The sequence below is a fragment of the Manis pentadactyla genome, chromosome 10 (genome assembly GCF_030020395.1).
Source record: "Manis pentadactyla isolate mManPen7 chromosome 10, mManPen7.hap1, whole genome shotgun sequence".
Classification (NCBI taxonomy): Eukaryota; Metazoa; Chordata; class Mammalia; order Pholidota; family Manidae; genus Manis; species Manis pentadactyla.
Genome location: NC_080028.1, coordinates 120,825,790 through 120,838,945, shown reverse-complemented (window position 1 = coordinate 120,838,945; position 13,156 = coordinate 120,825,790). Strand labels below are relative to the sequence as shown.

The window sequence follows — 13,156 nt, the reverse complement described above, 5'->3', positions numbered from 1 at the left end:
GCTCAGGTGAACTGGGAGAGGCTGCCGCTGGCCAAAGGTCGGGCAATCTGAGTAGCAATAAGAATACACCTTAAACCAAGGTCAACTGATACTTTAAAAACCCTGCCTGGTCACCCACGGGGGATGCTGGGGAACCAACACATTACTAGAAAACAGAAAAATGGAGGGCAAAAAACAAACATTTCTTGTGTCTTTTCTCTGTGAAGTATGCCAAGCAATAACTAAATACCCAAAGAAGGAGACTTTCTCTCTCTAGGTTACTTGCAGCTCCCATATGAAGACAGAATGACAACCCCTAATGAATTCAAGGATGGAGGCATGGAGTCCGCGGCCGCTCTGCACAACTAGTCATCCAGAGCTGCTCAAGGAAGAGGCACCCACTCCTTTGAGTCAGTGTGCCAAAACAAGTCGCACCCGAATCTCATCAAGCCTTCTAGTCCTCTAACCACTAATTTGCAAGAAACATAGGGGACAAAGGAGAATACCGCAGGGCAGTAAAAGCGCAGTCAGTAAAATCCAGACTGTGAGAAGCTCTACGGAAAAACAAAGCAGTTGCAAAAGGAAAAAGAAAAAAAATAGAATAGAGGACTGAGGAATTAAAAGGGCCTAAGAAATCCAGCAACTAATTCAATGTGTGGACACTATTGACTTGCAGTTCAAACAAATAATGAAACCTTAACAGTTGTTAGAACTACTGAGTTGTACACTGTAAGGGGGTAACTTATATGGTGTGTAAATCATATCTCAATTAAAAAATAAAGAATTTTTATAAATACTTGAAGATCTAAAGGACTTCTAAATTTGGCAGCAGAGAGCTCAGCGTGTATGAAGGCTGGGTGGTGAGTAGGAGCCTGTTGGCACAGGGGAAGTGGCCTTGGACGTCCACACACAGACTGACTGCCCCCCCACCCCCGGCCATAAATAAAATTATGAGACAATCAAGGAAATTTGGACATTGGCTGGATATGTCATGGTATTTGGGACTTGTTCATTATTTTGAAGTGAGAAAATGCTATTGTGATTGTTTTTAAACATAAGTTCTTTTAGAAATAACATATCAAAATGTGTTTGCAGTGATGTGACATCTGGGGTCTGCTTCAAGGTAATCGGGAAGATGTGTGTAAAAGAAAAAAGATTTCTCATGAGTTGATAATTTTGGAAGCTATGTGATGGGTACATGGGGTTCATTAGATTATTCTATTTGGCACATGTTTGGAACTTTCTATAGCACTGTCTTTATTAAGGAGCTGGTGAAGCAGACTACTCCTTTCTAAGTCCAGTTCTGCCACTTACTGTGTGACCTTAGACAAGTGACTCAACATTTCTGGTCTAGTTTCCTCCCCTGCAAAATGGGAATAATCACATCTACGTAATACCAGGGCCTGGACCACAGTGGGCACTCTGTACATGCACATGCATTTGTTCCTCCTTTAGGCAGGGATCTGTAAGCAGCCAGCCTCTGAGATGCTCCCTCTGATCCCAACCCCCTGGCATTCACAGCCTTGTGCAGTTCACCCCCCACAGTAAACCAGGGTAGGTCCATCAGGGCAGAACCGACACATAAATCAGAAGCGCTGTTACGTCCCTCCTGAGATTCAGTGATCAGACTGTGGCTTCCCACCTTGGTCATTCTTCTGCTCTCTCCCTCACTCTCCCTCAGGAAAGCCCGCTGCCATGTTGGGAGCAGCCCTGGGAAGAGGTCCACGTGGCAGGGAACTGAGGCCTCCAGCCAACGGCCATGGGAAGCACCATCTTGGGAGGGGCTCCTCCTGCCCAGTCGAGCCTTCAGATGACTACAGCCTTGGCTGATGTCGTCTGCCACCTCCTGAGACCTTGAGCCAGGACCACCCTGCTAAGCTGCTCCCAGATTCCTGACCCTCACAGGATGATGGATAAATTGTTGTCTGAAGCCAGTAAAATGAAGTGACCCGGGCTTCACTGGAAAGGGCTGGAGTGGAGAGATGAGACCATGAGACAGCTGCCGCGATGCTCACCTCTTTTAAGCAGGAGACTCAGAGTTACTAAATGAGGGAGAGAGAAAAGCAGAGGCCAAGGACTGACTTCCAGAAGGCTAGAGGGGAAGTGGGCCAGCAGAAAGGCGCTTAGAGCAGGTGGGGCCTCGGAATGGCCGAAGAAGGTAAGGAAGCTATATTCTTGTTCTTATCCTTCCTCTGAGTGAAGTGCTATTTTTTTGGCGATGGAAGTAGAAAGAATTCACCCACGTGTGTGCTTTTGTTTGTGAAGAGCGTCTAGATTCTGCTAGAAAGTGGGCAGAAGTCTGAAGGCACCGAGTAGTAGCTCTCGTGTGATGTGAATCTGTAACTGGCTCTTACGAACTTAGGATTCCTCATCCCCAAAATGGAGAGAATCCTGTTTTTCCCTAAACATTGACCCAAGATATTATTTTAATATTTAGTATTATTTGGATCCAAAATATTCTTCAAAATATGATTTTCCAACTTAACATTGCTGTATTTTGCGATTCTTTCACCTGCACTTTTACGGACCACTAAAATTCCCCATCATGCTGGACACCGTAGGTTTCGTAATTGCTGTCTATGCACTTTTTTCTATTTGCAGGTTAATGTGGTAGTCAAATCAGTGGCTAATGCTAACACTGAAATTATAGTTTAAATGGTCCAAGGAGATAGAATTAAGTTTGTAATCAACATATGTTTTAAATTGATTTTCAAAATTGTTCAAGAAATAAGTTGAGTTTAATAAATTGAGCTTAAAGCAATGGCGTCACATTTACTGAGCACCTACTATTTACCAGGTACTGCGCTAGACCCGGATGAAGTGCAGTGAACAAAATGACTCAAGTCCTGACCTCCAGTCTTGTGGGGGAGGGTGGACTACAAAGCAAAAGGGAGATTTCAAGGCGATGTGAAAAGTGCCATTAATGGGGTAAGCAGTCACGCTCAAAATATTTAACGACTGAGAAGGCGTGGCCACTGTCCAATCAGAAGGGACAATGATGCGGGGCTCCACCAGCTGCCCCTGCTGCACCGGGCGCTAGCCCTTCAGTCACGGGAGCTTCCCTCAAGGCAGGGCATCTGGGAGGCTCTTGGCTATTTACTGACACTTTCAGAAACCCAAGAGATGGCCCTCAGGTCTGGAGAAGACACAGGGGCTGTGGGGTCTGAGCAGAGGGGCACCTAGCTTAGAGTAGGGGGTGCTTCTTAGCAGTGATGAGGATTAAGGTCGAAGAGCAAGGGGTTTCTTTGGGGATGATGAGAATGCTCTGGAATTAGATAACAATCATGAGTGTGCAACCCTGTGAATATATGAAAAACCACTGAGTCGTACACTTGAAGGGGGTGACTTATATGGTGTGTGAATTATATCTCAATCAAAAAGTGAAGAATTTAAAAATATACTGGAAGGTCTAAAGGACCTCTAAATTTGGCAGCAGAGAGCTCAGCATGTACGAAGGCTGGGGGACCTGCAGGCACAGGGTGAGTGGCCTTGGACGTCCACACACAGATGGACCCCTCCAAGGCTGGGCTATCGCCAACAGGCCCCCTGTCACCTAGAGGTGGCCTCAGGAGGCTTGGGGAGAAAACTGCAGCATTAACAAGGAACCCCGGCATCCTGGCAAGTGGAAGAAACACTCTCACCAGAGTAATGTCTGCCCCCCACTGTCCTCAAGGGGTGGGGTGACAGGCTGCACACGTGGTGCTTAGAAGGCTGAGCTGGGCGAGGAAGGCTGGGTGGGGGCTGGGGCTCACCCGGCGGGGCAGGCCCTGTAACTCAGCTAGGCCACCTTTCCAACTCTAGTGGCTTTTCCAAAGAAAAACTAAACAAAACTTTATTTTTAAAAATTATTTAAATGCATAAATGAAAAGAAGCCAATCTGCAAAGGCTACACACTGTATGATTCCAACTACACAGGCCCCCAGAAAAGGCAAAACTATGGGGGTGGTAAGAAGAATGTTGTCTGCCAGGGTTTGGGGAAGGGAAGGATGGACAGGTGGAGCCCAGAGGGCCTGGGGGACAGCAAAGCTATGCTGCATGATGCCCTGAGAATACAACACAAGAGTGAGCCCTAAGGTAAGCTACGGACTTTGGGCGACTAAGAGGTGCCAGTACAGATTCATCCCCTACAACACATGCCCCTCTGGTGAGGCTGTGGTAATGGGGGAGGCTGTGCGTGTGTCAGGGCAGGGGGTGTATGGGAAATCCCTGTATCCTCCTTTCAATTTTGCTGTGAGTCTTCAACCACTTTAAAAAATTATACATATATACGTAAATATATATATAAACAATTCGCTGAGGTGAAATTCACATCACATGAAATTAACCCTTTCACAGTGAACAGGGAGTGGCCTCCGGTACTCACACTGCTGTTCTGAAACACTCCCATCGCTCTCAAGTCAAACCCCAGGCCCACCAGACAGTCTGTTCTCGTTCTTCCCTCCCAGCAGCCCCCGGGGACCCGCCAACCTGCCTTCCATCTCTGTGGGTTATATCTGCTCTGAGCAACAAGTCAGATTTCTAATGTGACCTGTTCTAATTTTTTTTAACTTTAAATGCAAATTCATTTAAAATACTCCCCTGGCCTAAGAGAATGTGTCTGAGGCTTGGAATCAGTCAGCTGACTATCCCTTTGCAATTTCTATTCTAAAGTATTTTGAAATCCAAGGGAGAGAGACACCTGTACCACAGTGAGAAACATGAGGCCCCCTTAACACGATCTGTGGCTGTAGCTGAGTCATCTAGAAGGCCTCTTGCTCTTGTAATGAGCGAGGGGTGAGCGACAGGCCGGGTCCCTGTGTGAGCAGGATTTCCTCAGGGCTGGGGAAGGGCCAGCCCCTGAGCCTTGCCCCTTGAATTCCAGCCCAGATTTACTGAGTTGGTCTTTACCTGAGGAAATATCATCAGTGTGACTTACTAGAAAACACGGCTAAACCTTGAATCAACATCGACACCCACCCCCCATGAAGGTACACACACACGTGCACAGGCGTGCATGCACACGCACACACACACACACAAGCTCATGGGAGCATTCCCTACTTACCCCCAAATGGACAACCTAGAAAAATATGCCGAGTCCCTCAGGGCATAGCAGAATGACACTGCCTGGGCCTTTCACACCCATCTCAACACCTACTGAGTCAGGATCTTCAGGGAGAGAACCTGACAATCTGAAGTCTGGGTCCTTCATGCGTCTGGGTTCCCAGGGAGGCTGATGCAGTTGGGGTCCCCTGGGAATGCAGCCTGATACCTGGGTCTGGGACCCACTGCCTTCAACCATCTCTCTCCAACCTCAGAGCCCCAGACCTGCAGCTGGCAGAATTCAGACAAAGGTCAACTTGAGCCAAGTTCCCAAGCGTGTCCCTGGAGTTCAGCCAGTCTGGGCCACCAGCATCGTTCACCTTGGCCCCTCTGTTGGCCTCTTAACATCTCATTGCTCCCATTATTGCCCTTCAGGCTGCACGGCAGTCACAGGCAGCTTTCTCCAGTATCAATCAGATCACCTTTCCCCGACTCAGATGGCTCCAAAGACCACCCACCCAAATTCCCCATCAGAATCTTCAAAGCCCCACACGTGCTTTCCCCTAACATATGTCCAGCTGGGTCTCTTCCACCCACTTTCTCACTTCCTCCCTAGAATACACTCCCACCCAGGGCCTTTGCACCTGCTATTTCCTCTGCCAGAACCCTCTTCCTGGGAATTTTCCCATGTCTGGCTTCTCCTCCACGTTAGGGTCTCAGTCCAAATGTACTTCCTCAGGGAGGCCACCTCTGAGCAACCCCTGATCTAAAGGAAGCTCTTGGCCTCCTTTTTCTCACATTCTCCTTGTAGCACCGAACACTCGCTGAAGTCACCTTGTTTAGATTTTTGCTCATATGTACACTGTTTTCTCCCTAATTAAAACGCCAGCTCCATGAGGGCAGGGACTAGTCTGGTTTTCTTTGTGTCCCCTGATACACAAAGGTCCTTGAAAACTGTTGCTGATTTAATGAATAAATGAATGTGAGAAAAAAATAAGCCAGGGGTTCTCAAAGGGGAAGTGATTCTGGCCCCCACCCCCAGCAATGCTGGAGACATTCTGATCGTCACAAATGGGGGGCTGTTACTATCTTGTAGGCAGCAGCCAGGGATGCATCTCAACACCCTACCAGGCGCAGGTCAGCCCACTCAACAAAGAATGTCCAGGTCCAAATGTCAATAGCGTGAACCCTGGAGTAAAAGAATGAGCAAATTAACAGTCCAGGTCCACGCAGCCAGGCTGCTGTCCAATATCAAACTTCAAGGGACCTGACCAATGTCCCCTTCCTGTCCCCAGACGCCTTCCCTGATTGTGTGGATCACGGTTCAGCAGCAATCCCCCTTTAGTGATTTTACTGTTGGCATGGTTTAGGCAATCAATTTCACATTAACAGGAAATATAAATAAGAGGAAGTTAAGCTGCTGGAGATGTAAGGAGTTAATTTCAGAATATGTAATTCCGTGCCATAATCAAAGAGAACTGAAATCTGTCTAGTTCCCTGATTCTGTGGGCTATTTTCCTTGGTAATCATAGATCTTCCTTAAAATTGAACAATCAGCTCTTGGTGGGACCTGCTTATGTGTCCTATTTCTAGGCTTTTAAAATAGATTTCGGAGTGGGGAGAGGGGCAGTGTGACTTGCTCCCCAAAGTCACTGGGGGCAGGGGTCTGGAAGAGGGGGGTCCTCGTTTGTTGAAGCAAACAAACTCCCTGGAGTAACAAGAAAACAAAATTCTTCTCCTTGGTGTGTAGGAACACGATTGTGTGTGTGCGTATTAATTGTAGCGAGCAATGGGTGGCCACCAAACTTCCATCTGTACCATCACCCACCCCCTCTCCTTCCTTGAACTGTGCACCTCACCAGCTTCCCTTGGGTCTATGTCCAACACGGGGGTGTCAGGAATGCTCTGAGTCTCTGCAAATGCCAATTTAACCTATCCCAATCCAAACCCGACAAGAAAAATCTCACCGGGGTTCTCAACCAGGGGCGATTTTGCCCCCGGCAGACAACCGGCCATGTCTGAAGACATTTTTGGTTATACAACTTGGGGCGGGAGGGGGTGGTGCTACTGTCACTAAAATCCGACAGTGCACAGACAGCCTTCACAACAAAGAATTATCCAGCCCAGAACATCAACAGGGCTGAGGTTAAGAAAGCCCACTCTGAATGGGTGGGGGTGTTCCAGCACGCTGCTTGACCCAAGAGAAATATGAAGTACCCCCCCAGAGTAAGTGTAAGACAGAAGCCCCGAAAATGCTGTTCCCGTGGTGGAACTCATCCCTGAGTGTCTCTCCCTGGGTGCACATAGGGCCCCCTGCACACAGTACAAGGTGACATTCAATGTCTAGAGCCAGATGCTGAGGGTTCCAATCCCCACCCTACAACTTAATAGCTGTGTGACTCTGGGAAAATCACTCAGCTCTCTCTTTCCCTCAGTTTTCTTTAATCTTGAAACAGATGAAAATCCTAGCAGCCACTTCCTAGGCGTGCAATACAGATAAAATGAACTGTTGCAACTGGAATGCAGAACAGTGCCTGCACACAGCCAGGGTGAGGTGTTTGCTTTCTGTATTTTTTCAGGCAATATAACTTCCTAAGAAACAGCCAGCAATTTTCATCTGTGGCTGAATTTTGAGGAACAGTTTTTGCATCCAACGTGGGAAGATCAATTGACGGTAGAAGACTTCCTGAAAGACAAACATTATTTCACGGGGCAGGCCCGTCAGAGACTGGCTGGGGCAGTTGTGACTCCATGTGATTTTTGCCCTAGGACCTGGCCCCCACTAACACGTGGCTCCTGGTGGGGTCTGGGACCAGAGGACAGCATTCTTCTCAATTTGACACCCCCTGGGCTGAATGAGGACCAACCATGAGACACAGACCAAACCCTAACAATCCGGCCCTGATAATTGAGACCAAAATCAGATCAAAGAAATCTCTCCAGGGTGCGGGAGGTGGGGAGCCATCCTACCTTGCAGGGGACCCCATTGGAACCCATGACTTTTGAGTCCCAATGAATTTGGGGAAGATAGTGCCTTGAAAGCATAAACATAACTTTCCATAGGAAGGACAGGCTCCAGCTCCAGCGTGATGTGTTCTGAGCCATCAGAATGGCTACAATGAAAAAACAGACAATAACAAGTGTTGATGAGGATGTAGAGAAATTAGAACCCTGCACATTGCTGGTGGGATTGTAAAATGGTGTAACTTTCATGGAAAATAGTATGGAAGTTCCTAAAAAAAATTAAAAACAGAATTACCATATGACCCAGCAATTCTACTTCTGGGTATACACCTAGAAGAATTGAAAGCAGGAGCTTGAAGAAATACTTGCACACCCATGTTCACTGCAGTACGATTCACAAGAGCTAAAACATGGAAGCAACCCACTGTCCATCGGCAGATGAATGGATGAACAAAACGTGGTCTGTCCATACAACAAAGTATTATTTAGCCTTGAAAAGGAAGGACATTGTGACACATGCTCAACACAGATGAACCTTGAGGACTTATGTGAAGTTAAGTAAGCCAATTACAAAAAGATAAATACTGTAGGATTCCACTTACGACGTTTCTGAAGTTGTGAAATTCAGAGACAGCAAGAAGAATGATGGTTACTGGGGATTGATTGGGAGTGGGGGGTAGGGAGTTGTTCAATGGGGACAGAGTTTCAGATTTGTAAGATGAAAGACCTCTGGAGATCTATTCACAACAATATGCATATACTTAACATTACCAAGGTGTGCACTTAAAAATGGTTAAAATGGTAAATTTTGTTTTGTGGGTTTTTTCTCCCACAAAAAAAAAAAAAAAAGGAAAAGGATAAAGAAAAACCCTTTGGGGGAAACACACACACATGCACACACACACACAGCTCCCTGTTCCTCTACCTGCTGGGGATCTTCCACCGATCCCACCAGGTGCCCTGCTCCAGAAGCCCCCCTACAACACTGCGCCTCACTATTGCAACTGGGGACAGGAAGGGGAGAGCCGGGTTTCTGTGCCTGGGACTTAGCCCAGCACCTGGAATCCAGCAGATGTTGGATAAATGTTTACTGAACAAATGGCACAGCAACCACATGGTGAGGTCAGGCTGGTATGATCACCCCCATTTTACAGACAGGTTAAGGGAAGCTCAACAAGGCAAGGTGACCTTTCCAGAATCACAAAGCCAGCAAGCGGCAAAGGAAGAAGTGACCCCGATATCCCAGAGTCCTGCTATAGGCCCCCTTCCATAATGTCACCTCCCTTCAAAGTCAACCAGGAATCCATCTCAACAAGGAATTTACAAATAACAATTCTCACCTAAACTAGTGATTCTTTACTTGTTTGCCTCATGGGCCCATTTGATAACCCAAGTTTGGGTCCTTTTCCTAAAGTGACACATATAAAACTTAGCTGATAGTTTTCGAAGCATTCCTAGACCCCCTCAAGCCCATCCGCAGACCTCGGCTAAGAACTCCCTTTCCATCCAGCTACCCAGGTGGTTCTCAGGATTTGAGAGCCATCTTTATATTCTTGAGCATCAGAATCAACTAGAGATGCTATCTTAAATTCACATTCCCAGGTCCATCCCCTGTGAATCTGCTTGAGTCGGTCCAAGGCCGGGCCCAGAAATGTGCATTAGGCACACCAGAGGATTCTGGGATTTGCGGCTGCCCAGCACACAGGGGTCCATGAGCGGCTGCCTCCCAGGTCTCAGAATGCAGCCCAGATGATCCCCCAGGGCTCCCAGCCTCTCTTCCCAGGTGCCCACCAAACCCGGCCATTAGAACATTCCATCATAGCCCATCAAGGACCACTCTGGGCCCAACATCCCTGACCCCCAAAGGGCTTCTTCCCCTAGATCATTAGAAGCCTAGGCATCATGTTTGACTATCCCTGTCCTCACGCCACATCATGACCATCAGCAAGGCTGGTAGATTCTTCTTCTTACGTGCCTCTGAGCACCCCCACTTCCTTCCATCACCCCTGCCAGTGCCCTGGTCCAAGCTTCTGCTCCTTGTTGCCATTGGCCCCTACACTCCATCTCTTCCTGCAGCTCTAATCATGTCCATGCCCTTGGCAAAGTCCTTCAATGGCAATTGAACTCTAGAACTGCAACGTCCGATACGGTGGCCACACGTGGCCATTTAAATTTAAATTAATTAAAATAAAAAATCCACACTTCTGTCCTACAGTTACACTAGCCACATATCAACTGCTCAATAGCCACAGGCAGCTGGTGGCCACTATACTGGACAGCATAGATATAACATATTCCCATCCTCATAGAAAGTTCTAGTGGACAGTGCAGCTCTAGAACTTTGCTCATGAGCCCTTCGGGGTCTGGCTCCTGCCTCTGCTCAGACTGACTCCCTAGCATCCCTGCTCCCGAGCCACAGGGAACCACACTGAACTCCCTAGGCTCATGATGTCCCCTCTAAGCCTCTGCATGTCATACCCAGCCCTCCTTCCCTGCTTAGCTAGCTCTCCTCATTCAGCCTCCGCTTAGCTGTCATGTCTGTCCTGACCAGGAAAAGTGCCCAAGCTTTTGCCTTTCACAGCCCTTAAAATACTGAGTCACCACAGCCATGGGCCTGCCTACACCCCACACCCCAGCACCAACAGTTTTCAACCAAGAGCAAGTTTGACATCCCTCACCCAGGCAGCCCTTGGCAGTGTGTGGCAACATTATTGGTGGGTGCTCCTGGCAGCTGGTGAGTAGGGATGCTCCCGAACACCCTACAATATGGCAAAAGCACCCACAGCAAAGAATCCCCTGCCCCAAATGTCAGCAGTTGGAGGCCAGCCATCCCTGATCCAGACTGGCAGGGAGTGTGTTCTGTATCCCGTGCTTCCCCAGCCACCAGCCCAGAGTTGGGTATACAGGAGGTGCTCAATCAATATTGAACATCTAATGAGTTGAGACATTCTGTAAGATTCTTTCCCCAGGATTCCAGGTCTGTTACAGCATCTCTCCTTAAAGACATCATCAGCCATTATGGAAGGCTGCTTAATGGCTCCCCAAATATCCGGGTCCTAATCCCTGGGACCTGTGACTGTTCCCTTACATGGCCAAAGGGACTCTGCAGATGTGATTAAGTTAAGGGCCTTGAGATGGCGAGATGAGCCTGGATTACCCAGGTGGGCCCTAAATGCCATCACAAGAAGCCCTGTAAGAGGAAGGCAGAGGGAGATTTGACACAGAGAAAAGGCAATGTGGAAATGGAGCAGAGAGAGGATCAAAGACCCACAGTGCTGGTCCTGCAGACATACGAAGAGGCCTGAAGCCAGCAGCCATTAGAAGCTGGAAAAGACAAGGAACAGTTTCCCTAGAGCCTCCACAGGGAGTGTGGCCCTGGTGGCACCCTGGTGGCAGCCCAGTGAACCTGGACTTCCGACCCCCAGATCTGTACAAATACATTTCTGTAGTTTTAAGCCACCAAGTTTATAGTAATTTGTTGTAGCAGCCCTAGGAAATGAATACAGTCATATTCTAATCTAGGATGTACTGGATTTGTGTCAGAGAATTGAAAAGGAATGGCATTTCAGGGCCAGGTCCCCACACCTGCTGGCTCTGACAGCTGGAAGGAGATAGGGCAGCAGCAGGTGACTGAGTGTGGCTGAGTCACAGTGTTTCCAGATGTGGCAGCTGCCTGGGTCAGCAGCAACCACATCTGTGGTCATTCCTCACACCTTTGTCCTGACACCTCATGGGATGCTGAAGGTCTCAGGCAGGCAATTGACTTGACCCAAGATACTATGTCTGTCTGTCTGGAGCCAAAATAGAGATTAGAATAAAAATGCAAGTTCTGGCCACCTCTCCAGCCTCCTGTCAACCCGTTTCCTACCTTCCCACCACTCTGCAGACACAGTGGCCTTTCTCTGACCTTCCAACATACAACCTCAGGGCCTTTGCACCTGCTGTTCCTTCCCTTGGACCACTCTTCCACCAGAGTCTCCCATGGCTGCTGCCTCTCATCATTCAGGTCTTAGTTTAAATGTCACCTCCTTAGAGAGGCCCTCCCTGACTGCACTGGACCAGTGGCCTTCCCCAATTACTTTCTCTTTCATAATCCTGTTGATTTTCCTGCTCTCACCTCATACTCTCTAATATCTTGTTAACATCTTTGTTTGCCTGCTGGGTGTCAGTCCCCTCCCCGAGACCTCAGGCTCCAGGAGGGCACGGACCTCGTCTGACCTGTCCTGGGTGTATACCTAGCCCCATGCCTGGCACACACTAGATGTTCAGTATATTCTGAATGAGTGAGTGAATGAATGAATGAATGAGAGGGTGAGTGGATGTGCATAAATGAATTTGCACCTTTGGGGGATGCTTGACCAACTCCCAACATACCTGATCTTGGCTTTCTGAAAGGCCAGCTCCTCTTCGTTGCCAAAGTCCAGGGACACATCCTCAGTATCGTCCACCAGGGCCTGGGGGTCACCAAAGGCGGGTGGCAGGCCTGCCCGCGGTTCACCTCCCGACCCCCACCCTCTCTGCTGGCGAGCCGGCCCCGCAGCTGCGAGCCCTTCCCTCTCCCGCGCCCTCCGGCCCCTTCGGAGTCCAGCCCAGGCCCAGGCGGCTCGCGCGTCCCCCCCTCCCCGCCCCTTCCAGCGCAGGCCCCAGCCTCCCACCCCCAGCACCCCGCAGCCCCACCTGCTTCATCCTCCGCAGGGCCCACCTGGAGCCCACACCCGGGCTCCGGCTCCGCCTCCTGCGGCCGAGGGGCGCGGTGCAGGAGCCTGCGCTCTGCGGGGCCGCGTCCACGCAGGCCGCCGGTGGGGCGGGGCGCGCGGCCCAGAGCGCAGTCGCGGGCTGGGGAGGTGGGCTCGGCTGCGCGGGCGGGGGGCGGCCTGGGGGGTCGCGGGCCCAAGGGCTCGCTGGGCGCGGCGCCTAGGAGACAAAGAGCTGACGCCCGGGGTGGAGGGAAGGAGGGCGAAGACACAGCGGTGGCAGAAGGGGACCGTTCAGGCTCAGGCGCGGACTTGGGGCCCGTGACCAGTGATTCTGGGAGCAACAGGGGAGGGGGGAGGGCGGCGGACGGTCAGGGAAGGAGGTGGATGTTTCCATAAAGTCCAGCGAGCACGTGAACAGATGAATGTCCCTGGTGCTCAGCCCCAGCCAGGATTTGGACAAGGGCAATGTTTCCCAAAAGTCTCTGATCCCAAGA

General features: G+C 49.6%; 1 protein-coding gene across 6 annotated transcripts in view; it reads right to left on the bottom strand.

The window, feature by feature from the left end:
* Nucleotides 1-12,773, bottom strand: part of TVP23A (trans-golgi network vesicle protein 23 homolog A) — a 31,040-nt gene extending 18,267 nt beyond the window's left edge. For 5 of the 6 annotated variants that reach the window (XM_036928216.2, XM_036928221.2, XM_036928215.2 and 2 more), the window contains exons 1-2: nucleotides 12,643-12,773; nucleotides 12,340-12,419 (exon numbers count right to left, since the gene is read on the bottom strand). In XM_036928216.2, the coding sequence (XP_036784111.2) occupies nucleotides 12,340-12,419; nucleotides 12,643-12,651 (89 nt within the window). In that variant the 5' untranslated portion in view covers nucleotides 12,652-12,773. Of the gene's footprint in view, nucleotides 1-11,236; nucleotides 11,290-12,339; nucleotides 12,420-12,642 lie in introns of all 6 variants that reach the window. The other variant, XM_036928217.2, reaches the window with a different exon arrangement.
* Between the last annotated feature and the right edge of the window lie 383 nt (nucleotides 12,774-13,156).